General features: G+C 36.4%; 1 protein-coding gene across 8 annotated transcripts in view; it reads left to right on the top strand.

Annotated features, from left to right (window-relative positions):
• Positions 1-24968, top strand: part of Cnot4 (CCR4-NOT transcription complex subunit 4) — a 101340-nt gene that overhangs the window by 55310 nt on the left and 21062 nt on the right. For 4 of the 8 annotated variants that reach the window (XM_041675408.1, XM_041675409.1, XM_041675405.1 and 1 more), the window contains 4 exons: positions 278-411; positions 8225-8282; positions 14763-15012; positions 16612-17109. In XM_041675408.1, the coding sequence (XP_041531342.1) occupies positions 278-411; positions 8225-8282; positions 14763-15012; positions 16612-17109 (940 nt within the window). Of the gene's footprint in view, positions 1-277; positions 412-8224; positions 8283-14762; positions 15013-16611; positions 17110-21824; positions 24015-24968 lie in introns of those variants that run through there. The other 4 variants (XM_041675410.1, XM_041675407.1, XM_041675411.1 and 1 more) reach the window with 3 other exon arrangements.

Here is a 24968-nt window from a genome sequence, read left to right as displayed (position 1 = left end):
GCTAGCTCAGCACCCTCCTGGTGCATTGATGTAGTGAAATTGTTCTCTACATATGGTGCTGATGAAATGATTTGGTCTCTGGAGTTTCCGTAGTGTATGTAGCTTGACTGGAATGACTTGTTGGTCTAAAAGTTTGGTAGCATCATCCTCAGATTCTGACTCTGAGAAAACTATTGTCCTCTTTACTGTACCTTTAATAACTCAAAAGTAGCTAAGCATTTCATGCCAGACTTATTTTTTTGAATCCCACTGCAGTTTTAATTTCTTTTTTTATTAGGCGGGTAAACACCAAGAGTATGAACAGAAGCTACTGCAAGAATTATATAAATTAAATCCCAATTTTCTTCAGCTATCTACGGGTTCAGTTGATAAGAATAAGAACAAAGTGACACCATTGCAGAGGTATGATACGTAAGTACTGACTAAATACTGATACTACTCTAGTGAGATGTCTTTCATTCCTGTTTGTCATTCTTTTCATTGTTTATGTCTTTTTAGACAAACTTCACAACAAGACCTGTCATTTATTCACCATCTTCAGCTGTATAGAACTGTTAGGTCATAGTTTCTAAGTATGATATTTATTTTATTTTGTCTTCAAAAACAGAGTCTTATAGAGTAGTCTTTACTGGTTTGGAACTCACTGTGTAGACCAGGCTAACATTGATCTCTGTGAGTTCGAGGCCAGCCTGGTCTACAAGAGCTAGTTCCAGGACAGGAACCAAAAGCTACGGAGAAACCCTGTCTCGAAAAATCAAAAAAAAAAAAAACAAAAAAAACAAACAAGAACCCTGTGTTGCAATGGGAATGAAAAGCTCTTGCCACCCAACTTAAGGTTTTTTCATAACACTATGGAGAAAACATATTCTAAAAGAGAAAAGGGTCTTCACCCGAAGTGGTTTGTGTTTGTCTTATAAGTGTGAGTGGTTGTTTTGTCTAGGGGATCACTGATGTTACATCCTATGAGGACAGAGTGTCACATATTTGGAGTCTTACCTTTGGGAACAAGCAGTCTTCCTGTCTTCAACCTCTTACATGGTCTGGGTGGTAGAAATTGAGTGAATGTTTAAACAGATATGCAAAATTTAATACAAAGAACTGGATGTCAGCCTGTAGAAGAATGAAAATAGATCCGTATCTATCGCCGTGCACAAAACTCAAGTCCAAATGGATTAAAGACCTCAATATCAGTCCGAACACACTGAACCTGATGGAAGAGAAAGTGGGAAGTACTCTACAACACATGGGCACAGGAGACCACTTCCTACGTATAACCCCAGCAGCACAGACATTAAGGGCCTCATTGAATAAATGGGACCTCCTGAGACTGAGAAGCTTCTGTAAAGCAAAGGACACTGTCACTAAGACACAAAGGCAACCCACTGACTGGGAGAAGATCTTCACCAACCCTGCAACTGACAAAGGTCTGATCTCCAAAATATATTAAGAACTCAAGAAACTAGACCGTAAAAATCTAATCAACCTAATTATAAAATGGGGCACTGAGCTGAACAGAGAATTCTCAACAGAAGAAGTTCAAATGGTCAAAAGACACTTAAGGTCATGCTCAACTTCCTTAGCGATCAGGGAAATGCAAATCAAGACAACTTTAAGATACCATCTTATACCTGTCAGAATGGCTAAAATAAAAAACACCAATGATAGCCTTTGCTGGAGAGGTTGTGGAGAAAGGGGTACACTCATCCATTGCTGGTGGGAATGCAAACTTGTGCAACCACTTTGGAAAGCAGTGTAGTGGTTTCTCAGGAAATTCGGGATCAGTCTACCCCTGGACCCAGCAATACCACTCTTGGGAATATACCCAAGAGAGGCCTTATCATACAACAAAAGTATATGCTCTACTATGTTCATAGCAGCATTGTTTTGTAATAGCCAGAACCTGGAAACAACCTAGATGCCCTTCAATAGAAGAATGGATGAAGAAAGTATGGAATGTATACATATTAGAGTACTACTCAGCAGTAAAAAACAAGGACTTCTTGAATTTTGCGTACAAATGGATGGAAATAGAAAACACTATCCTGAGTGAGGTAAGCCAGACCCAAAAAGAGGAACATGGGATGTACTCACTCATGTTTGGTTTCTAGCCATAAACAAAGGACATTGAGCCTATAATTAGTGATCCTAGAGAAGCTAAATAAGGAGAACCCAAAGAAAAACATATAGACATCCTCCTGAATATTAACCTTCATCAGGCGATGAAAGGAGACAGAGACAGAGACCCAATTTGGAGCACCGGATAGAAATCTCAAGGTCCAAATCAGGAGCAGAAGGAGAGAGAGTACGAGCAAGGAACTCAGGACCACGAGGGGTGCACCCACACACTGAGACAATGGGGATGTTCTATCGGGAACTCACCAAGGCCAGCTGGCCTGGGTCTGAAAAAAACCTCGGATAAAACCGGACTAGCTGAACATAGCGGACAATGAGGACTACTGAGAAGTCAAGAACAATGGCAGTGGGTCTTTGATCCTACTGCACGTACTGGCTTTGGGGGAGCCTAGGCAGTTTGGATGCTCACCTTACTAGACCTGGATGGAGGTGGGTGGTCCTTGGACTTCCCACTGGGCAGGGAACCCTGATAGCTCTATGGGCTGACGAGGGAGGGGAACTTGATTGGGGGAGGGGGAGGGAAATGGGAGGAAGTGGCAGGGAAGAGACAGAAATCTTTAATAAATAAACGGAAAAAAAATTTAATACAAAGTCTCATGATGATTTAGTTATCTTTATGTCTTAAACTGTTCTTTGCTGTAAGTTGTCAAATATTATACAGTTAACTAATAACTTTGGGATTTCACTGTTTGCTATCTGAATCGTCTCTAAGTGATGTGTGTTAATGTCTAGTTTTAAATAGTAGTCCTTGTCTAGTAAAATAACCAGCTTTCAAATGTAGCAGTAAAATTTATACAGATTGTTCTCAGAGTCTTTCTTCAAACATATTATTGTGTTTAAAATTTTTAAGCTGCTGTCTATTCCCTTTGATGCTGAAGATTATTTAAATATTAAAGATTATTTAAATGTGTTCATTTCTTATACACTTACATATAGTGGATGTCCATATGCATATAGATGTATAAATAGATGTCAGCACAAAACATAATCACTGTATATTAAATAATGTTAAAGTTAGAAAGAAAACCTAAATTCAGCCATATCTTTTGATTTGAACAAATTGATCCTCTACTTTGATTGTTTGTACTACCCTTTCTAGATGACAAACCAAGTGCTATTGCTCATTACCTACCATTATTGTAGTAAACATTTCTGATATACTCAGCATTTATATACATCATTGGTCTTATTAAAAATAGTTTTTCTGCATGAAATAACACATACTGAAATAAAAGCAGAAAACAAGGAAGCCATCAACTGTAATGCATAAAGGATGGGTATTTTATAGCTTTGTGCTATAAAATGTAGATTGAGATATGGTGCAACAAGTGAAGATTATAAAAAGAATAGTACCTGGTTGGGCTACTGTGCTATGGACACTGAGTAGACCTAGTGGTAAGAATCACATTGCACAGTATAGGTGGTCATGACTTGATGTGGCTCATGAAGTCCATGTGCGAAAATGAAGATGTTAAGTTCAGACTGAAGTGAAAGGAAGATGTAAATGAAAATTTGATGTGCTAATTTAATCTTAATAGTTCCGTGTGGCAGATATTGTCATTATTACTTCAGATAAGAAAACTAAAAGAGCTAAGTGTTAACAAGTATTCCATACAAATGTGCTATAGAGACCAGATTCTGACCAAAATCTCTTTCACTTTAAAGACTAGACTTATCTTACTTTGCCATCATTTAAAACTATGCCAACATTTTAAAGGAGAAATTGCTAGAAAATAATTTAATATCAATTATATTAGTTTTAAGTGAAACCATTTTGACTGAACATCTCTGGTCTACCAGAGTTTTCTTTCAAAGAATTGATAGTGTTTTAAACTTCCTTTAACCACAGATAGAGGGCACTAGTATACTGTCTAGTGAAGGTATTAAAAGGAAGACTTATAAGAATTTATCAGTTTTTACTTCATGAAGAAGTGTGCATTGTTGTCATCCCCATCTCCATCATCATCGTTGTTATTGTCATCTTTTTGTGTGTGCTATGCAAACAGTTTACAGCTGACTATCATCTCTTACTCCCCTTTGAAAGAACTTGGCTAATATTCTTACTGAAAATTAAATGTGCTCTGACAGACAGGTGCCATCTAAATGCCTTAGTAATTGAGTAGATTGTGAAGAATTAGTGCATTAATCCTCTTCTCTAGATTCCTTGGAATTAAAAATCATAACAAGTATCAGGCGATGGTGGTTCCCGCCTTTAATCCCAGCGTGAAAAGCAAAGGCAGGAGAATCTCTGAGTTCGAGGCCAGCCTGGTCTATAGAGTGAGTTTCAGGACAGCCAGGGCTACACAGCGAAACCCTGTCTTGGGGGCATGGGGAAGGAGATGCTGTAGTGTAATATAGTTTGTCAAAAATGTACAAGATACTCTCTAGGAGAACTTGGCAAATCATTAATAGGTTGGTAGGTATTAAAATATTTATGAACTCTGAAATTTTCTGCAAAATTCTACGTACCCATTTCTATATGGAGGCATTGCTATGCTGCTAGCTAGAGAAGGCTAGAGGTGAATTTCTGAATAGTAGAGAACAGTGATTCTCGAAGTATGGACAGGAGCCACAAAAGTGACTTTCATTTTGTGGATCTCTAGAAAGACTTTCCTTTATTGTAGACAAATGGTTTAAATCTCCAGTTTTATTTTTGCGTAAGCCCAGAGCTGTTTATTAGTAATTAAATGGGTAAAAGTCTGCTAAACTAGAATACTTCATTAAAATTGGTTAATTTCTTAAATTAAAATTGGTTTGGTTTTCTGCTACGAATTCTGTCTTTATTTCTTTTCAGTCCCTGTCTGATTCTGATTTATATGTAGTTACTGCACATGTGCATACATAGTGGGTAGCTGTTAAGTCACCTGGGGGATGCTTACCCTACTTAAGTTGACTGTAGTTTAAGAAGTTATTAGAGCCACTGATCTAAAGGATTTGTTTAGAAAGTTAGATGGGGATAATGTGTCTCCCATTTCATAGTAACTAGTACTCAAGACTCAGTGGCAATAGTGAGGTACTTTATGACCTTGCTAGATAGGGCACCAACTCAGACAAAGTGACAGGCAGGCTGATTAAGTGCAAAACAGTCATTCTTATATCCCTAATGAGGGTTCTTTCCCGCTCTTCACCATTTGCTGAGTACTGCAGGAGGTACAATCTTCATGTTGTCTACTTTTTGTTACCCATTCCCCTCAATGCATATACCTAGTCATATAGTATACTATGGCCTGTACTTTTCCATCCTGAGATGAAAGTTTATTGTGATTTCTGAGCAATCAACACAAACAGATCTCCTCCAACAAAACTTTAAGCATGAATGAAAGATAGCTAAAAAGGCCTAGACAAATAGGCACTAGCTATTTGGACAGGGGACTCCCTGCTTATCTAAACTCCAAGGTCACTTGAAGCACTTTTATATTAAAAATGGACTATTGTGTATTCTTTCTCACTGAATGAGTCAGGATAGGGATAGTTGAGGTAGGATGTGAGAGCCTGGGCAAATGGCTCAGCAGGTAAGGTACTTGCTGCAAAAGCATAAAGACCAGAGTTGAAGTCTCAAGCACCTGTAACCTTCGTGCTGGCAGTTGAGGTTCCCCAGCTAATCCTGATTGTGATAAAATTGATAGAAAGCTGACTAACATGCAAGGTGTTTGAGCTTAGACTGAGCCAGAATCTCTAGAGATAATGACGTTAAGCTTTATATTGTCTATTTTATTTGATTGAATAAATAAATTTATTCAAATAAACATTTATATAAATAAATATAAAATTTATATAAGTAAATTTAAATATATATTTAGCTTTCAAAGAGTTCCGGTTAATTTAAAAATAGTTTCTCTTGGAATGGTATTTGCTAAAAATGTTAGCAAGGCTTTTTTATGAAAAATCTTTATAAATTTTATCTATAGGGTTTATACATATTTTTCTGGACATAGTATTTATTTGTGTGTATGTGTTTGTACATATGAATACATATGGTAGAAAGAGAGAACTGACTCCAGCAGTTTGTCCTTTGTCCTTCATGTTCTGCTTGCACATATACTTGTGCGCACACACAAACAAATGTAAAAAAAAGTTGTTGTTAAGTATTGCTTATTCCCATTACTCTCTGTCTTCTGGCTATGTCTCTTTTTTTATGTCATTATTTTTGTTAATTCATACCATCTTTTTGTTGGAACTAATAATTTTCTATTATATGAAGTCATTTGACATAGGTTGTTTCCACCTTTAATGCTCCTTTTCCATTTCTCTTCTTAGTGTATAAATCACTTAAACAGTTTCATAGTTTAAAACTGTGCAGTCTGTCAGATTATCTGATGTGCTTCGCAGCATCTCTGTAGAAGATATGCTTGGGATTCAGGTTGGGTAATAGCCTGGCTACCTGCCAATCAGCGTTTATTTAAAACATAATTGACAGAATACAGAATTGCCCCACACCATTTCCCCCTCCCCTCCTTTTTTTAAGAAAGGAAAATATCCATAGTCCATTTTTTTGGAAATGTGGGCGTAGTATTCCAGGCTACTTTCTGCTGGTTCGGGGCACGGATAATCTTATGGGGAACCTAAAGAAATTTTTGAATTATGGTCAAGTCCTGAGTGGAATATCCTGTGAGGCTTGATCATCTCAGGCAGAGAATCTGTTCTGGATATAGAACTCAGACATCTGGGCCATCTGTTCCTATGGGAGAGTTTTCAGGTGGTCTTCCCTTGATCAAACCTGATTTTTTTTTTTAACTCAGAATGAATCCACAGCCTCTCATTTTCTGTGGAAACAAAAGCAAAATCTCTTCTCCAAAGTAACATACCTTTTGACTTCAATTTTGAAGTCAAGTTATTTTCAAAATACCTATCTTGGATTAATTTAGCAGCATTTATAAACAAGTATCTTTTAGCAGCTGTTGCTCTTTCTTCAGTATTTAAACAATTCAAAGAGAGTATAACATACAGTATCAAGATTCTCTGTGTATTTTCCATCTTTATGAGGCTTTACTTTAACCTCTGTTTTTTTTTTTAATTTTATTTTTATTTTTACTTTTTGAGACAGGTTCTCTGTATATCTTTGGCTGTCCTGGAACTCCCTCTGTAGACCAGGCTGTCTTTGAACTCACAGAGATCCACGTACCTCTGCCTCCCAAGTGCTGGGATTAAAGGTGTGAACTACCACACCTTGAATTCACAGAGGTCTGTCTGTCTGCCTCTGCCTCCCAAACTTTGGGATTAAAGGCGTGTCACACCCAACCCCTCCCTCTCTCTCTCTCTCTCTCTCTCTCTCTCTCTGACTTTAACCTTTAGCCTGCATATATTTTTAACACACTGTAAAACATTTAGGTTTTTTTTTCTTTGAATCTTTTATTGTATATCTTTCTTTTTCTGACCACATGAGTCTTAATTTTCTAAGCAATAGCAATATGGAGAGGATTAAAGTTGTGGCTTTGACGGCTAGATTTTTTCCATTTTTTAGCTTTTTGAGAAAAGAAAAAGGTTAAAGTCCTTAAAATAAAAAAGTAAAAGCCTATACTTCCTCCTGGCTACTAGCCAATCAGCGTATATTTAAAACATAATCGACAGTATACAGAGTTGTCCCACACCAAGTATGTGTCATTTATCTTGCCTTCTCCTCCTTAGATAAGATTTATAGTGATAGAAGTATTAAAGGAAATTTATGGTTTCTAAGTGCCTGCAGAGAACATTTCCATACTTTTTGTCCTCTGTCAAACATGCAGAAAAATAAGTTAATCACTGTTTGTTTTTGTCATTTTCTACCTCTCCCATCAGCCGTTTATTTCAGCTTTAAGTTTTGAGGACTAATTAGAACGTGAGTTTCTCTGGGGGAAGAGAAGGTTGAGACTTTCCCTTATGTGTTCTGAACCCTTACTATCTTACATAAGGTCTCACATTGTAGTGTTTTAAAAACATTGTTAAGATGACACGGTGTTTATTCTTAACTTTGGGGGAGTTTTTTGTCGATTTTGTTTGTGTGTACATGTGTGAACGTGCACACATGTGCTTGTGTGCATGTGTGTGTGTGTGAGTGTATTTTTGTTTGAATGATTTACTCTCCTTTTACTCAGTTTTTTTTTTTTTTTTACAGCCCCATTGACAAACCTTCAGATTCTCTCAGTATAGGGAATGGTGATAATTCCCAACAGGTAAGATTTAGATAAAAATTTCTTTCATATATCTGCTATAACCTAAAAGCAAAGCGTTGTATGCAAGCAATTTTTTTTTTCAAATTGGAAAAATACTTTAAATACTGACACAATTCAAAAATACGTTGATGGACTGCCTTGTTAAATGTATAATAGCATCTTTTCTTCATAGAATGTATAGAGCATTTCGTCTCTTCTTTTTTTGCTTCACATCGTCTCTAGCTAGTTGTCACTTGTGTCATTGATCATAGCCATTCTGACAGGTAAGTGTAAGAGGGAATCTCAGAATAGTTTTGATTCGTATTTCCCTAATGGCTATGGCTAATGACAATGATTGTTTCTTTAAGGGCTCTCTCTCTCTCCATTCTTTTTTTTTTTTTTTTTTTTTTTTGAGATAGGGTTTCTCTGTGGCTTTGGAGCCTGTCCTGGAACTAGCTCTATAGACCAGGCTGGTCTCGAACTCACAGAGATCCGCCTACCTCTGCATTTTTTTTTATTTTACATCCCCACACAATTTTCCCTCCTTCCTCTTCTCCCATTACCTCCGCCTACCCTCCCACCCTATCCCCCAGTCCACTCCTCTGTTTCTGTTCAGAAAGGGGAAGGCCTCCTATGGGTATCAGCAGAGCTTGGCATATCAAATTGTCGTAAGACTAAGCATCTCCCCTTGTATTTAGACTGGACAAGGCAACTCAGAATGAGGAATAGGTTCCCATGAGCCAACCAAAGCATTAGGGTCAGCCCCTGTTCCTATTGTTAGGAGTCCCACAAACAGAATAAGTTACACAACTCCCACATATATGTAGAGTGCCTAGGTCAGTCCCATGTAGGTTTCCTAGTTGTTGGTACAGACTTTGTGAGCTCCTTTGGGCCAGGTTTGTTGTTCTGTGAGTTTTCATCTGATGTGCTTTACCCCTCTGGCTCCTACAATCCTTCCCTCTCTTTAGCAGGGTTCCCAGAGCTCGGCCTTATGTTTGGCTGTGGCTCTCTGTATTTGTTTCCATCCGCTACTGAATGAAGGTTCTCTAATGACAATTGGGGTCTGATCACAGGAGATGGCCAGTTCAGGCTACATACCTACTATTGCTAGAAGTTGTAGCTGGGGTTTTCCTTTCAGATTTTTGAAAGATTCTCTTGCATGAGGTTTCTGCCTGTCCCCGAAAAGCGCCCTCTTTCCTGTCAACTCTTTAAGTACCCCCCCCCCCCCCGCAACCTGACCCCTCAAGTTCCCATCCCCAGCAGTCTCCAGTCCATCCAGAAGATCTCTTTTATTTCCCTTTCTCAGGGAGATCCATGTATCCATCTCACCTTGTTATCTAGCCTCTCTGGGTCTGTGGATTATAGCATGGTTATCTTTTACTTTACAGCTACTATTCACTTATGAGTGAGTACATACCATGTCTTTCTGGGTCTGCGTTACCTCACTCAGGATGATTTTTTCTTCTTCCATTCATTTGCCTTCATATTTTCTGATGTCATTGTTTTTAACAGCTGAGAATACTCCATTGATTAAACATCCCACATTTAATCCGTTCTTTGATTGAGGGGCATTTAGGTTGTTTTCAGGTTTTGGCTATTGCAAATAAAGCTGCTATGAATATAGCTGAGCAAGTTTCCTTGTGGTATGATGGAACATCCTTTGGGTATATGCCCAAGAATGGTATTGCTGGGTCCCAATTTTCTGAGAAACTGCCGTAATGATTTCCAGAGTGGCTGTACAAGTTTACACTGCCACCAGCAATGGAGGGGTGTTCCCCTTACTCTGCATCTTCGCCAGCATAAGCTGTCATTGGTGTTTTTGATATTAGCCATTCTGACAGGTATAAGATGGAATCTCATAGTCATTTTGATTTACATTTCCCTGGTGGTTAAGGATGATGAACGACATTTCTTTAAGTGTTTCTCTGCCTGATGAGAATTCTGTTTAGGTCTGCACTCCATTTTGAAATTGGGTTATTTGGCTTTTGATGTCTGATTTCTTGAGTTCTTTATATGGTTTGGAGATCATCACTCTGTCAGATGTGGGATTGGTAAAGATTGTTTCCCATTCTGTAGGCTGCAGTTTTGTTCTATTGATGATGCCCTTTGCCTTACAGAAGTTTATCAGTTTCATGAGGTCCCATTTGTTGTCAATTTTAGAGTCTGTGTTACTGGTGTTCTACTCAGGAAGTTGTCTTCTGTAACAGTAACAGTGCATTCAAGGCTGTTCCCCACTTTCTCCTTTGTCAGGTTCAGTGTAACTGATTTGTGTTGAGGTCTTTGATGGACTGGAGTTTTGCGTAGGGTGATAGTGGACCTATTTCCGTTCTACATGCCAACATCCAGTTATGCCAGCACTATTTTTGAAAATGCTTTTTTTTCTCCATTGTACAATTTTTGGTTTTATTAAGTTAGTACCTTTTTAATAATCAAAATTACTTTGATAACCACATACAATTGTAGAGTATCACAGTGCACCAGCATCCTTCAAATCGACTTCAGTTCCTGGTTGTTTTGATCCTGTGCAAACGTTTTCAGCTAGCTTGCCTTCTGAATTTTTACTTTGGAATTGTTCCCCTGTTAGTGTTCCTTTCTTCTTTGCTAGCAAGTGTGGTTTTTGCTCACTATATATTCCCATAACAACAACCACACACACACACACACACACATCGATATACAGAAACTTGAACAAAATATAAAACTTTGCTTAGCTTTGTTGCTTTGATCTGCTGCTTTGTCCTACTGAACTTCTCCTTGGGGATAGGAGTTAAGTAGGCATGGTGTGTGTGTGTGTGTGGGGGGTGTCAACAGCCCAGACTCCCAGAAGACAAGCTGGGTGTAGCAAGCTCAGTTTATTTTAGGAAGGGAAAGCCTTACATACCCTCCACCCACCTCAGGGAGGGGAAGCAGCAGCAATGACATCAGGGTCTCTAGTGGCAGCTGGAGGCTGGTTCAGGTCCTCTTGTCTCACAGGCACAGCAGCTGTTGCTAGCAGCTCCCTTGACTCAATTTGGGGAAGTGATATACTGCATTCTCGGATAGCCGGTTTAGTCCAGTTTTTATTCCTTTGAGCCTTGGCAAATAGCCCCCCACAGAGCTTAATAATAAGAAAACACCAAGTTTGCTCTCTAGCCAGGCCTTCACTCATTTTAATAGACAGTGTTGGACAGCTCATTGGCTTGCACACACACACACACACACACACACACACACACACACAGTATGTGGGGGTATGTTCACAACTCACAGCTCTTGAGTGGAGTTGGGGTGACAACTTGTGGGAGTCAGGTGTCTCCTGCTGCCATGTGAATCCTGGGGATTAAACTCAGGATGGCAGGCATATTTATCTACTAGTGCATCTTTCTGGCTCCATTGACCTTAATTTTTTGATTTGTTTTTCATAGTGGGGTCTTTCACTGAACCTGGAGCTTAACCATGGCTAGCCTAACTAGCCAACTGTGCTCTTGGGGTTCAACATGTCTTAGCCTTCCCAGCACTGGGTTATAGACATGTGCCTCTGTTGAAATACGGAGCGGCGGGCTGTGTCCCGCCACCCGGCTAGCTTTACCTGAAATAATTACACGGAAACTGTATTCTTTTAAACACTGCCTGACCCATTAGTTTCAGTTTCTTATTGGCTAGCTTTTACATATTGATCTAACCCATTTCTATTAATCTGTGTAGCCCACGAGCTGGCTTACCAGGAATGATCTTAACCTGCGTCTCTCTGGAGTGGGAGAATCATGGCGACTCCCTGACTCAGCTTCTTTCTCCCAGCATTCCGTTCTGTTTACTCTGCCTACCTAAGGGTTGGCCTATCAAATGGGTCTAGGCAGTTTCTTTATTAATAAGAAATTACTCCCACATCATGCCTCCACACCTGGCTTTTTTATGTGAGCACTGAAGATTCAGGTTCTCATGTTTGTGGAACAAGTACTTTTACTGAGTCATTTTTCTGGCTCTCCATACATATTTGTATATTGGTAAAATTACTGTATTTTTAATCTCTTGTGTAAAGAATGGCCATTTTCCCACAATGTAGGTTAAAAAAAACTGATAAAACTAAAATGCAGTATTTTTTTAAAGTTTTTAGTTACAAATTATTTAAAATAGCCTTTGTATATTTTGAGTTGACTTTTTTTTTTTTGAAGGTGGGGGGTTTGAGACAGGTGTGTCAGCTCTGGCTGTTCTGGAACTCACTCTGTAGACCAGGCTGGCCTTGAACTCACAGAGATCCACCTGCCTCCCAAGTGCTGGGATTAAAAGTATGTACCACCACCGCCGGCATACATAATTTTTTTTTAAATGAGCTAAAAGTAATTGGGTCTGGATGCTTTTGCAGAGGACCCAGGTTTTTTGATTCCTAGTACCAATATGGTGGCTCATGACCATCCTACCTCTAGTTCCTGGGGATCCAATATCCTCTTTTGACCTCTGTGGATACCATGCACACATGTGGTACATATACATACACACAGGCAAGATACATATTCATACACATAAAATAAACCTTAAAATTTTTCTGTTACAAGGGAAATTAAAAGTAGTTACAAGATCTAATCTTTAGCATATAATCAGTTTTGACATTTTCTTTCTCTTTTTTATTTGAAGACAGGGTCCTCTTACAAGCTGGTTTTGTAAATAAGGCTGACACTGGCCTTGAGTTTCTGATGCTCTTTACCTAAACCTCCCAAGGGCTGGACTTACATACATATATAACATGCCTAACAGTTTTCTCAACCAAAATACTATATTATTTTTCAGATATATCTAAGAATCATAAGATTTTGTACTCATCATCATATTTTGTTCACTTCTTGTTTTGATACTAGATTTAGAAAATTCTGTTTTAGAAAATACTTTTAACAGTTAGAAATTTTGCATCATTCTCTTTTCTTCTTGGAATATAATATACCTTTTTCTATTGCCCTCACACATTTGTATCTTAATGCATTATACTTCTCATAGTAAGTAAGGCTCGTAAGGCCTGAATCTACCCTAGGTACTCACATAAGAACTGAGCACTGTAGTATATATCTGTAAACCCAGCATTGGAAGGACAGGGACTGGAGGATTCAGCACAACTGCCTAGATGATCTTCAAGTTCATTAAGACACCTTGTCTCAAAAACTCAAGTAGAACACGTATAGGAAGATACCCAGTACAGATTTTTGGCTTTTGTATGAATTTACACACATGCACACATAATCATATAAATACATACAAACAAACCAAAAGAAAAAAACACAACACCTTCATCATACACACAGCAACCCCCCACAAATAAACTTATATTTGAACTAAAATGTTTGTCTATAACAGGAATTTTCTTGTTTGTTTTCTTGTGGTGCTGGCAGTAAGGCCTTAACCTGTACTAAGTAAGGGCACAATTATACAATCCCAACTTTGTAAGAAGTATTTAAAAGTCTTTTTCCCCTGTTGATTTTCTATTAGTATTGAGTTGATCAAACAGAATATATTGGAGTCATCTCAGAATACTTTTTCATGTATGAACATTGGTAATATAAAAAAAAACTTGAATAATCTTAGTTATCCTTTTAATTTTCCCAAGACAGTCTGTATAAATAGTGCACAGGTAGAAAATGAGAGGTATGTTACTGTTCCTCAGACCATGGAATTAAATACCTCAGAGTCAATTAGAATTTCATCTTGGAATAAGCGTGGAGTTTTCTTTTTTCCTTTTTGTTTGTTTAATTAGTTGGTTGTTGTTATTTTTGCTTTTTGCTTTTGATGCTGAGGTTTGAGTACAGGGTCCTATCCATGGCTACACTCCTAACTCCAGAATTATTTTTTAATGATTATTTGAGAAAAGCTTGGTTAGATCTCCCTTTATATTGGCTAAAAACTAATACCGGGGCTGGAGAGATGGCTCAGAGGTTAAGAACAAGGGTTGTTCTTCCAGAGGTCATAAGTTCAGTTCTCAGCAACCACATGGTGGCTCACAGCCATCTATGAAGGGATCTGGTGGCTTCTTTTGGCATGAAGGCCATACGTGCAGCCAGACACTGTATAAATAATAAATAAAATCTTTCTAAAAAACCTAAAATACTTAAAATCATCTAATTTGCAAAAGGACGATTTTGCTTATTGTCGTTGGAGCCAGTCGTTCTCTTATTACCAGTCTGAGCATTCCTGATCATTTATCGTTACTCTCTAAAGGTTTTTACTCTTGAGCAACTGCTCTTGAGCAATATAATGAAATCCTAGACATCACTCATTTGGAAGGGGTTTTGGGGAGTTGGAAAGTACAAGAAGAAAAATGTAAAAGAAGATGAGACTGGCTTAGTCTTTTCAGGAACTCTTTTTTTATAGTACATGTATAAATTAATGAATTGCTTGCTTTTCTCAAATTCCACACTTTGATTCAAAAGTCAGGTGCTCTGGCTTGAAGACCACTGTTAGAAACCATTTATTGCAGATGTTTAAAATTGTGGTTTATTAAGATACAAACTTACCTTGACTTCTTCCTCTTTCTTTTAGATATCTAACAGTGATACGCCTTCACCGCCACCTGGTTTATCCAAATCCAATCCTGTCATCCCCATCAGTTCATCCAATCACAGTGCACGGTCTCCTTTTGAAGGGGCAGTAACAGAGTCACAGTCGTTATTCTCAGACAATTTTCGCCACCCCAACCCTATACCTAGTGGGCTTCCTCCTTTTCCCAGCTCTCCACAGACACCCAGTGATTGGCCTACAGCTCCAGAACCACAGAGCCTCTTCACGTCAGGTATGTAATTAGTAATCAGACTCATAGAAATTGACAAATCGTTGGGATACATTTTGGTTGTTATACTTCTGTTTTGTTTTCTATCAACTTTCTTTTTTAAAAAATGTAAATTATTTAAACTACATGGTGTAGGCATATTAAGAGGTCCACAATAGCCTGAAGTGGAGTATAACAAAGGTTTATTTTTTTGGGAAAACTCACCATAAGGGTAGAGATCCATGGTCCTCTGTGGGCTCTAGGACCACATATGCTTTTTCATTTGCTCTTATAGTTCCTCAGACCACACCCAAATGGGCCAGTATCAAAAAGGCTATTGACTGATCGAGTTCCCATAGTACATCCCCCTTTTATCTAAATAAAGGGTTCTAAGCCTAATACAAAACCATATACAGTAAGAACAAATATCAAGTATTGTCCAGGGAAAAGATGAAGCAAAAAACATGCATAAAAACTAGAACTACAACCAGCATGAAAAACATCAAGCAAGGAACATAGGCTAAATGTCCAGTCTAAAGTAATTAGCAAATAAAGGAGCTCCCACACAACATGGTATTAGATATTGTGTTGCCTAGAAATTACAGTGTTGTAGAACAGATTTATCTAGAAGTCATTTGTTACGTTATTTTCTCAAATTAAAAACTCACTGTGTGGCTGAGCATGGTGGCACACACTTTTAATCCTTGCAGAGAGGCAGGCTGGATCTCTTGAGTTCCAGGACAGCCAGGGCTACACAGAGAAACCCTGTCTCAAAATCGAAAGGAGGAGGGGGGTGGAATAGAAGCTAAAAAAATTATTGCTTTGGTTGTAACTTAGGACTCAACTTTTAAAGTCAGATTTATGCTTATGTAATACAATTTAGGATTTTCACCCAATTGTCTAATTCACAAGTAATTTATTTAGTAGTAAAAACTAAATTTTGCCCCTTTCTGCTATTTTATTTTAAATTTTTTTGACATGGTTTATATTTGTATGAGAGTTATGCATTTATCCTTTTGAAATTATGTTCACCTGCAGAAACTTTGATGTCTTTTACTACATCACATTCAGATGAAACTAGACTGAAGAATCAGGCAGTCTTAGTGTGTGGTGAACGGCTAAGCAGAGCATTTGGGATTAGAAAGCAGAGAGCACAACATTTCTCTTTTTACTCATTTAAATTTTTTTATTAGGCTGAAAGATGGCATAAATTAATAGCCACAATAGCACCTGTGATGTATACAATTAAAAATATATAATTAGAATTTTAATTTATCTTAGTATATAATATAAGTCTTACTAGTTAGAAGCTTTTAGATGATAGTACTTTTAATAACATGCTGGCTGGTTTTAACTATGAATGATGGGATGCAATCTGTGTAGCGAGGCGTTTTTCCTTCTGATCAGCACTATCAGTCTAGATCATTCAGCTTTTTAATTTCATAATTTAACAGTGAATCACTGCTATAATTTTATGAGATACTCTGAAATTAGTGATCTTACCTATGATTTCTATTGTAGTGTAGCATGTTTGACTTATACTGGTAGACTGTAATGTAGGATGTTTAATGTACACTGTGAAGATAGACTTTTTATGTTCATCACTATTTTTATTCTCAACAGAAACAATCCCAGTATCATCATCTACAGACTGGCAAGCAGCGTTTGGCTTTGGTTCTTCTAAACAGCCAGAAGATGACTTGGGGTTTGATCCCTTTGATGTCACTCGAAAAGCCTTAGCAGACCTAATTGAGAAGGAACTGTCTGTCCAAGATCAACCTTCCCTGTCTCCCACATCTCTTCAGAACTCCTCCTCACACACTACAACCGCCAAAGGTCCAGGCTCTGGATTCCTGCATTCTGCTGCACCTACAAATGCCAACTCTCTTAATAGTACCTTTTCAGTCTTGCCACAGAGGTTCCCTCAATTTCAGCAGCACCGAGCAGTTTATAATTCGTTTGGTTTTCCAGGCCAGGGAGCCCGCTATCCTTGGATGGCCTTTCCACGCAATAGCATCATGCACTTGAACCACACAGCAAACCCCACCTCAAATAGTAATTTCTTGGACTTGAATCTCCCGCCACAGCACAACACAGGTCTGGGAGGGATCCCCATAGCAGGTAGGTTCATTTAAAGCCTCTGAGAATATGTGTGTTATTAATATCTTCAGGTTGCTGGGTGGTTAGGGTTGCTGGGTAACAAGAGTATACAATAGTCGTAGAAATTTCTATGAAAAACATTACATCTTTAACCTTTTTTTTTTTTTTTTTGGATTGAGTGAATGCCTTGTAATATGGAGCTTTATAAGGATGGTGGAGTATTATACCTACTTATTGTTTGGAAGCATTGTATTTAATAGGATAATTTTCCAGACCTTCAGATGATATGTAAACACAAAAATGAAAAAGAAAAATTGGGCTCTGAAATTACACCATAGTAAAAATATCTTGTGTTATATTCTAAAAGTAAAGTGGTTAAATTTTTTTTAATCAAAATTAATGAGAGCATGAGGGATAAAGCCACTCTAACTGCTGTATCAATTGCTTGTTTTGACTGATACATACATGCACACATCACTGTGCCATGTGTGCATTTAACAATATTTGAGAACTTCAGTTATCAATACTTTATAACCATATTATGTCACAGACATACTTTTGTGGAAAATTGTTTAGGAGAGATTTTATTAGTTGACTGTGTTTTTATTTTTGAGAACAAAAAATTTGGATGAATAAGGTAATACAAGTTTGATGCCAGGGGACTTCTGGTTTTATATTGCTACCCTTGAAGGTTTCAGAATTTTGGGGCTTTAAGATCCTATATAACAGTTTTAAATGAAGTATCTTGGAAAGGAGTCATTCTGAGTAACTGTTTTCATTGGGCCTTAGAGATGATGTGGTAAAGTTTGTTCCCCGCTGGTTCTCTTCAAGTAGTACAGAATACTTCTCACCCTGTTGTGTACTTAGACAATTGTTTTTGTCCCTTGCCATGACCTTTAAGGTATGTCATGGCATAATGTCATTACAGTAGTATACTTTCACCAGTAAGGCACTCATGCTCTTGTTTCCAGAAAGTTGACAGTGCACTTAGAACCATCAATAGTCATTCCCTTAGAGCCAGCAGCATTTCATGTTTTAAACAAGTAGCTAGGTCTTTGTTGTTTGGGATATAGTAAGGTTTAACAGTTGAAACAGTGAACTTAATTTAAACATATTGGAGAGCACCTGCTGTAGTGATTTGTACATTTGATGGGGTTCATAGTATTTGTTCATTGAATTAGACTAGGTTGTAGGGAATCCAGAGTAGCATTTTTCAGTCCTTTCCTTGTGATATCCACTAACTCTTAATTTCTACATGCCTTTTCCTGTTCTTCCATTCAACATAGCATGCTAGAATGTAATTTTTTGGGGGGTTTACTTTGTTTCAGTAATTTAGAAAGAAGACATTTTAATTTCTAGTAATGTGCCTTTTAGCTGATCTTAACGTTAAAAGTTAAGGTCCTCTTAAGTATGCCAAACATTTAAAAATATTGAGCCAATTATGATTAACATTTCGGGTCCTTTTTGCCCAGCAGTGCAACTAGGTTATGTAGAAAATACAAAAGTAGAGAAAACAGATGCTATCTCAAGTAGTTGATAATGTACTTGAGTTAAAGGTGGGAAGGTGACTTAACATGCAAGTGTGGTCCTGAAGTCTGAGAAACAGTGTAGCTCGTCATTGTTGGAGAATTTTTTGAAGAAGAGAAATTGATCTGTAATATGGTATCTTCAATTTGGGTAAGCAGCAAAAGAGAAAGGTCTTTTATGTTGATGGAAACCTCCTAAATAAAAGGCATAGAGACAGATATTGTGTGCCACTAGAGTAAGCAGAACTGCCTTCTGTAACAAGAGGTGTTTTTTAAATTGCAGGGATCAGATAGACAAGATGAGGAACTCTGTTAGAGAATCAGTGTACATGATATTGGACTTTTGTTTTTAGCTGTACAGACTTGGTACCCTTGTTTGACTTACTACATGCTATCTGTTCTTCTTACTTCTGAGTTGTTAGTGTTCATTAGGACCCAGGAACACTTCCAAATGTTTCAAACAAGTAGATATTTTGGAATATCAGCAATGAGATATCTCTAATTTGTTAAGTGCAGGCCTTTTTGTTTTAGTTTTTTTTTGAATCTTTACCTAAAATACATAACTTTATTTTTTAAATTTTTAAATGTAACATTAAATTATAATCCTATCATTTGTTTTTTTTTTTTCCTTACCTTTGCCTAAACTCAACCACAGAACACTGAAAACTTTTTTCAGAGATGCTAAAAATGAAGTCACCAACTTTAATTCTGACTCATTATTATTGTATTCACTGTGGGGTAGGGAGAGTTATTCCAGAGTTTTAATACTTGGCTATGCATTCTTGTTTGGTATTTAAATGGTGACATAACTAAACTTGTTATTAGATTATTTTTAAAGTACTGAAGATTAGAGAAACAGTTTTAATTTATAAAAAAAATAATTAAAATTGTTAAGAGTCATACTAGAATCCTGTTAGAGCTAATCAATATTTGACAGATGTCTCAGGATGCCTTAGAATAGTTATAGAATTGTTAACTAGATGATTTAGGACTTTCAGTAACATGATAAATAACAAAAGAAAACATCTGAAATGCATCTAATTTGAAACAGTTTACCTAGGAATTACCTGCTTCTCACTTTTCAGAAGTGTTTGAATTGGATGATTGCCAGGAACTCAACTTTGCATCCTCTAGTCTTTATCCTGGTGGCCTTTTCAGCCCAGCTGTTTGTTAGTGCTTCTCTAGTGGGGACTACCCACTGTTTGTGGGGCCTCCTAAAATAGTCTTCAAACTAATTCAGTTGTAGGAAGGAAAGGTACACACATATACTCGTTCTCCAACTATGAGGAGAAAAGTAGGGTCCTGACCTGTAGAAACAAATCAGAGTTGACAGCCACCATGTCATGCAAAAGCCTTATCTGTTTACTATATATATGTTTGTATTTAAATTTTTATTTTTGTTTGTTTCAGTTAATTATAAAAACACTGATATATCTGAAACCTATCATGGGCAGTACAGTTGCCAGAGGTGTGACAGAAATTCAGTTTCCATTCCTTTGTTTCACTGAAAATATTTTTGTGCTTTAAATTGGCTATTTCTTTCAGTACTTAAGTGTTTTTAGCAGTGTTTTCTGGGCATGTGAATCTGGTTTGCTAAGTCCAGAAGATAATTGAAATTTTCCTGTTGAGCAGTTTTGATTAGTAAATAAGGAGAAGGGATTCATTTAGATATTTTTTATTATTGAAACTGTATGTTTGTTCTAAAAAGTGACTCTCTTTGTCCAGTTCCTTCATTTTATGATTGTCAAGACTGTACTCCAACAAACTTAAATAAGTTAAGGTTGCATGTTCAGTTAGTATCAAGCTAGGGTCACGGCCCAGATCTCAAAATCAGTAATGGAAGTGGCTCTGTGATGCAACACTGGTGCTCTCCTTCCCAATTGAAGACCACTGGCGTGTGCTGCACCTGGCTTTCTCCCGTAATTGACTTTGCTCTCACATACTCGCAGATCCTTTTCATTTTTTTTTAAACCCATGGTATTTCCTCATGAAACAAGTTGGCCCATGTTAGGAGTATGTTCCCCAAAAAACAAATACAAAGAAAGTAGAATGGCGCTTATTAACTTGAGACTCAGTCTCTTGCTTAGGTCCATATTAGTACTGATGTTCTCACCAAGAAATGGATTTTAAATTTGCTTTGGCACAGCCTCCTGTTATGTACTTGAGGATATAAGAGTTTGCTAATTAAAATAACCTGTTTTATGGATTGAAAGACTCTTTCTACAGTTTGTCAGTTAAGCTGTCTTTCCAAGCGTAATTTTGCAGATTTATTTTTCAAAGAATTTATTTATTTATTTTCAAAGAATTCTTTGCTAAAATGTTTTATTATATAATACTGAAACTTACTTGGAAAAGTAAACATTAGTAAGTGTAAGTCTGTATTGTTTCACGGTATTACTCAAAAATTTTTTTAAATTGTTTAGACTTTGGATTTTTCATGTTTTTGTTAATTCAAATTCTACTTACCAGAAAGCATTTTTCTTTAAAATTTCTTTTAAAATAACTATTTTCACAGTGACTATTGAGTTTGTGTCATGCATAAAGTAAGTTACCTGTAGTGAAATAATTACCAATTACAATTAGGAGAACTGGTCTCATTCATGTATAGTTTTCTGACTAGATGTAGTCATCTTACTTTTCAGTCAATTGGATCATTGTACTGTTAATGTTTTACTATCTTCTAATTACTTTAAAAGTACATAGTAAATTTCAGATGCTATATGTTAATTTTATCAATTAATGTTTATATCTATTATTTCTTTTTTCCCTAATATACGACTCATGCCTTTGAAACATGAATTTATAATTCTCTTCTTTTAAAATCAGTTTTTTCTCCTGTAAGTCAAGGCTTAATTTTTTTTTTTTCAAACTAGTACTTACTGATAAGGAATATCTATATAAGGGTCCAATTGGCTTGGAAAAGAATGGCTTTCCTGGTCTTTAATCTTTTCTTTTTATTTATTTACTTTTTGTGGTGCATTTGTAATCCAAATATTACATTTAATTTTACCTTAAAATAAGGGTGTGTGTAGTTTGTTTTAGGTACTTAAGTTAATATTTAAAAATTCATGTCTTGTTTCACACCCAGATTCCAACCAATTAGCATGTATTTTATATATGTATCAATATTCCAAATATTGAAATCATTTTTAAAGGGACTGTTAACAAATCTAGTCACCCGTAACTAGACCATGACTGACTTTTCCACAGGGGAAGAAGAGGTGAAGGTTTCGACCATGCCACTGTCAGCCTCTTCCCATTCATTACAACAAGGACAGCAGCCTACAAGTCTCCACACTACTGTGGCCTGACAACAGAACTGAAAGGAGAGGATTAGACTCTGGGGTGCTTGCATGGGCAACTGGATTTTTGCATGATTTCTTTCTGATTTTGCATTTAATGTATACACCCAAAAGAGCCAATATAAACGTTCCTCATGCCTACAACTAGCGTGTACCTCATAGTTGCTAAAGTATTTCTTCATTAGGCCTTTAACATAATTTAATAGCATAATAATTTTGACATTGTTTCTCATGAGTGATACTATTTTTAACTCATACAAATAAACTTACAGTACTAATTAAGATCCCAGAGGAGATTAGCTAGACCTGTTCTTATTCTATTATTGGAAATAATACAAAAGTAATGGTAGTTCTTTGTTTTTTGGTTTGTGAAAAAAAATGGTAATATTCTAATCTACTCCTGAAAATCTTGAAACATTAAGATAATGTTTATTGCATTCTTTGAGTCTTTGAAAAGAAAGAATACATATAAAGCAAATCTGGTGGTGTCTACAATGCTCAGAAAGATGTTGTCAGCCATTGTTTTTAGTTGCCTAGATTTATATCATATATTATGCATTACATGTATACAAACTGTTTTGTTCTTCATTTGCACATTTGCACTTTTCTTTTTGGATGGTTGTTAATTCTACATAGATGGTTAAAAGGTAATTATTATGGCCTAAATGCAATATAATCTCTTTTCTCATGCACTGCCTAGTATACCAGGAAATGCCTCAAAAACAGATTTTCAACTTGTAGTTGACTTATTAGAAACTTGAACATGGGGTAAACATTGTATGTAAGTAGTAGCCATAGCAGTGTAACATTTTTATTGAGCAAACAGTAGTTCTAGGTCTGTTTGGAAATGTCATTGTTAAATAACTGACATGTGATGAAAGTACCTGGCCAGAATAAAGCTTACAGTAGAGGAGAGAAGTTGGGTGTCCTATAAAATGAGACCATAGAAGTTGTAATAGATGACCTTAGATAATCAAAGAACAATGGACTGAGTACTTTATAAAGGCATAATGTAAAGTGATGTTTTTGATAATGCAAAGCTTCTTGAAATAGTCTCAAAAATGATAATAAAAAATAAACTGAACTTAGTTCTGTGCAGTGGATAAAAGCTAATTTAAAAAATAATCACCATAAATGCCTCTGGGGAGAAAAAGAAAAACCTCTTGAGAGTTAAAAAAAAAAAAGTTTAAAAAGTATGCCTTAATTTGTTTTTTAAAAAGAAAAAGTATTGTGAATACCAAAAATAAATCAAACTATTATGTTAAATCTAAACATTTAACATAATAATAATAAAACATCTTATTTGAAGATGTTGCTAATGTTATATAGCATTGGCAGTTTGGGGGTTACTTTTCAATATTAAATATGGTGACTTCCTGTTATATATAACAAAATAAATGACTTCATCCTGAGGTATAGTGGAGTAAGGTGAAAATTTATTTTTAGTTTTTTTTTAATTGGTTGAGGTCATAGAATTGACCAATTCTCTACTCATCTAATTTGTGTTTTTAAGAGTTCAGCATAAATATTAATTTCTAGCTTACATTTAAAAGTAAATTTATAGCAACATTATAAGAAAGCTACTGTCTTAGAAAATACCAGTATATTACTGTATGCCTATTAAGCATCAGCTTTTAAACATACCTTAATTCAATTATGACTTTTCTATGTATGCTGTGGGGTTGGAAATCTGGCTCCTGGTAATGATGCTTTCTATCTTAGCTTTCTCTAACTTTCATGTGAGCCTTCCATTGGCTCTGTTTCCTTATAAGGCCACAGAGGGTGACTGGCTGTCTTCACTCACTTCTTTGTGTTGTGAGGGGTGCTGCTGAACAGAGCTGCTTTCCTTAGCTTTCTCTGTTCTTTTTCATTTGAAATTTGTCCAGAAAATTTGTCCAAAGTTTTCCCAGACTTGCCCATAGTCCCTGATAAGTGTCCGAGACTGTCTCCTCCCTGCCTACTCTCTCCCCATTTTCCTCCAACATAGCTGTGAAATCAGGAAATGCTTCCTGGGCAATTAAAATTCAGCATTATAGCTTATGTTAAAAACTTACTTTAAATTGTTTTCTGTTTTTTTTTAAAAAATTTCTAGATCTTATAAACCCTCACATTTTTATTTAATATGTATTTTAGAAGTCTTTAATATCATGATTTATACTAAAGCATGGAAGAAATTATGTGGTACATAAAAGTACCATTTTAATATGGTATGCAAATTTAACAAAATGGTGGAAAGAATGAGGAGTTCTAAGACTTTCAGGTTTGTCAATACATTATTGTATGATGAATTTTACACTAGATAGGATACTATTAATTTCACTTCTTTGACCATTATAAAATAATTAGTCTTTTCCTTAACACAGGGATTCTTAACCTGGAGTCCCAAACTCTTAGAAGGTATATGTGAAATGGTGGGTTTATGTGCATGAACTTACGTTTGTTGTTTTTCTAAAGAAGATCCATAGTTACTAGATTGATAGAGTTTGGTTACATTCTCCCTCTCCAAATGGTTTCAAATACTAAGAGAAATGACTGCCTTCAAATGCCTTTATCCTCTGAGGGAAATAGAGTCCTGCTCCAGCTGTCTTTTAGCTCTGGGATGAGAAGTGCGCTTTTATTTTCTCAAAGATTCCAGTAGAAAAATTTTAATTAATAATGATTTCCTTTTCATTCAACATTTTGTATTTTTCAGGTAGTACTTTGGCACATTCTCCCTCATGTTTCAGCAAAGCCTTAATTATTTTTGTTCTATAAAATGACCTGAGCTAGATCTTGAGGGATACAAGGTTGAATAAAACATACAGACACCAATCTAGTGGAAGATTTATTTCACATTATTTTTATCAGGTTGACCTTTGATACTCTTAATCACAACAGCCATAACATTCCAGACTCATTCTATTAGTTTATTAGATTCATTCCATTAACTGCTCTAAGAATGGCAGAGTGTTAATACTGATACCTAAGTTCTAAAATGTGTACTGATTTGGAAGGATTTAAAAAAAAATAGAAAAGATATATTCATTGTTCTATTTTATATACTCATGTTTCA

This window comes from Microtus oregoni, unplaced genomic scaffold (genome assembly GCF_018167655.1).
Source record: "Microtus oregoni isolate MIOR12 unplaced genomic scaffold, Mior012 000026F_ref0000081, whole genome shotgun sequence".
Taxonomy (NCBI): Eukaryota; Metazoa; Chordata; class Mammalia; order Rodentia; family Cricetidae; genus Microtus; species Microtus oregoni.
This window is presented reverse-complemented; position numbering and strand designations above follow the sequence as displayed.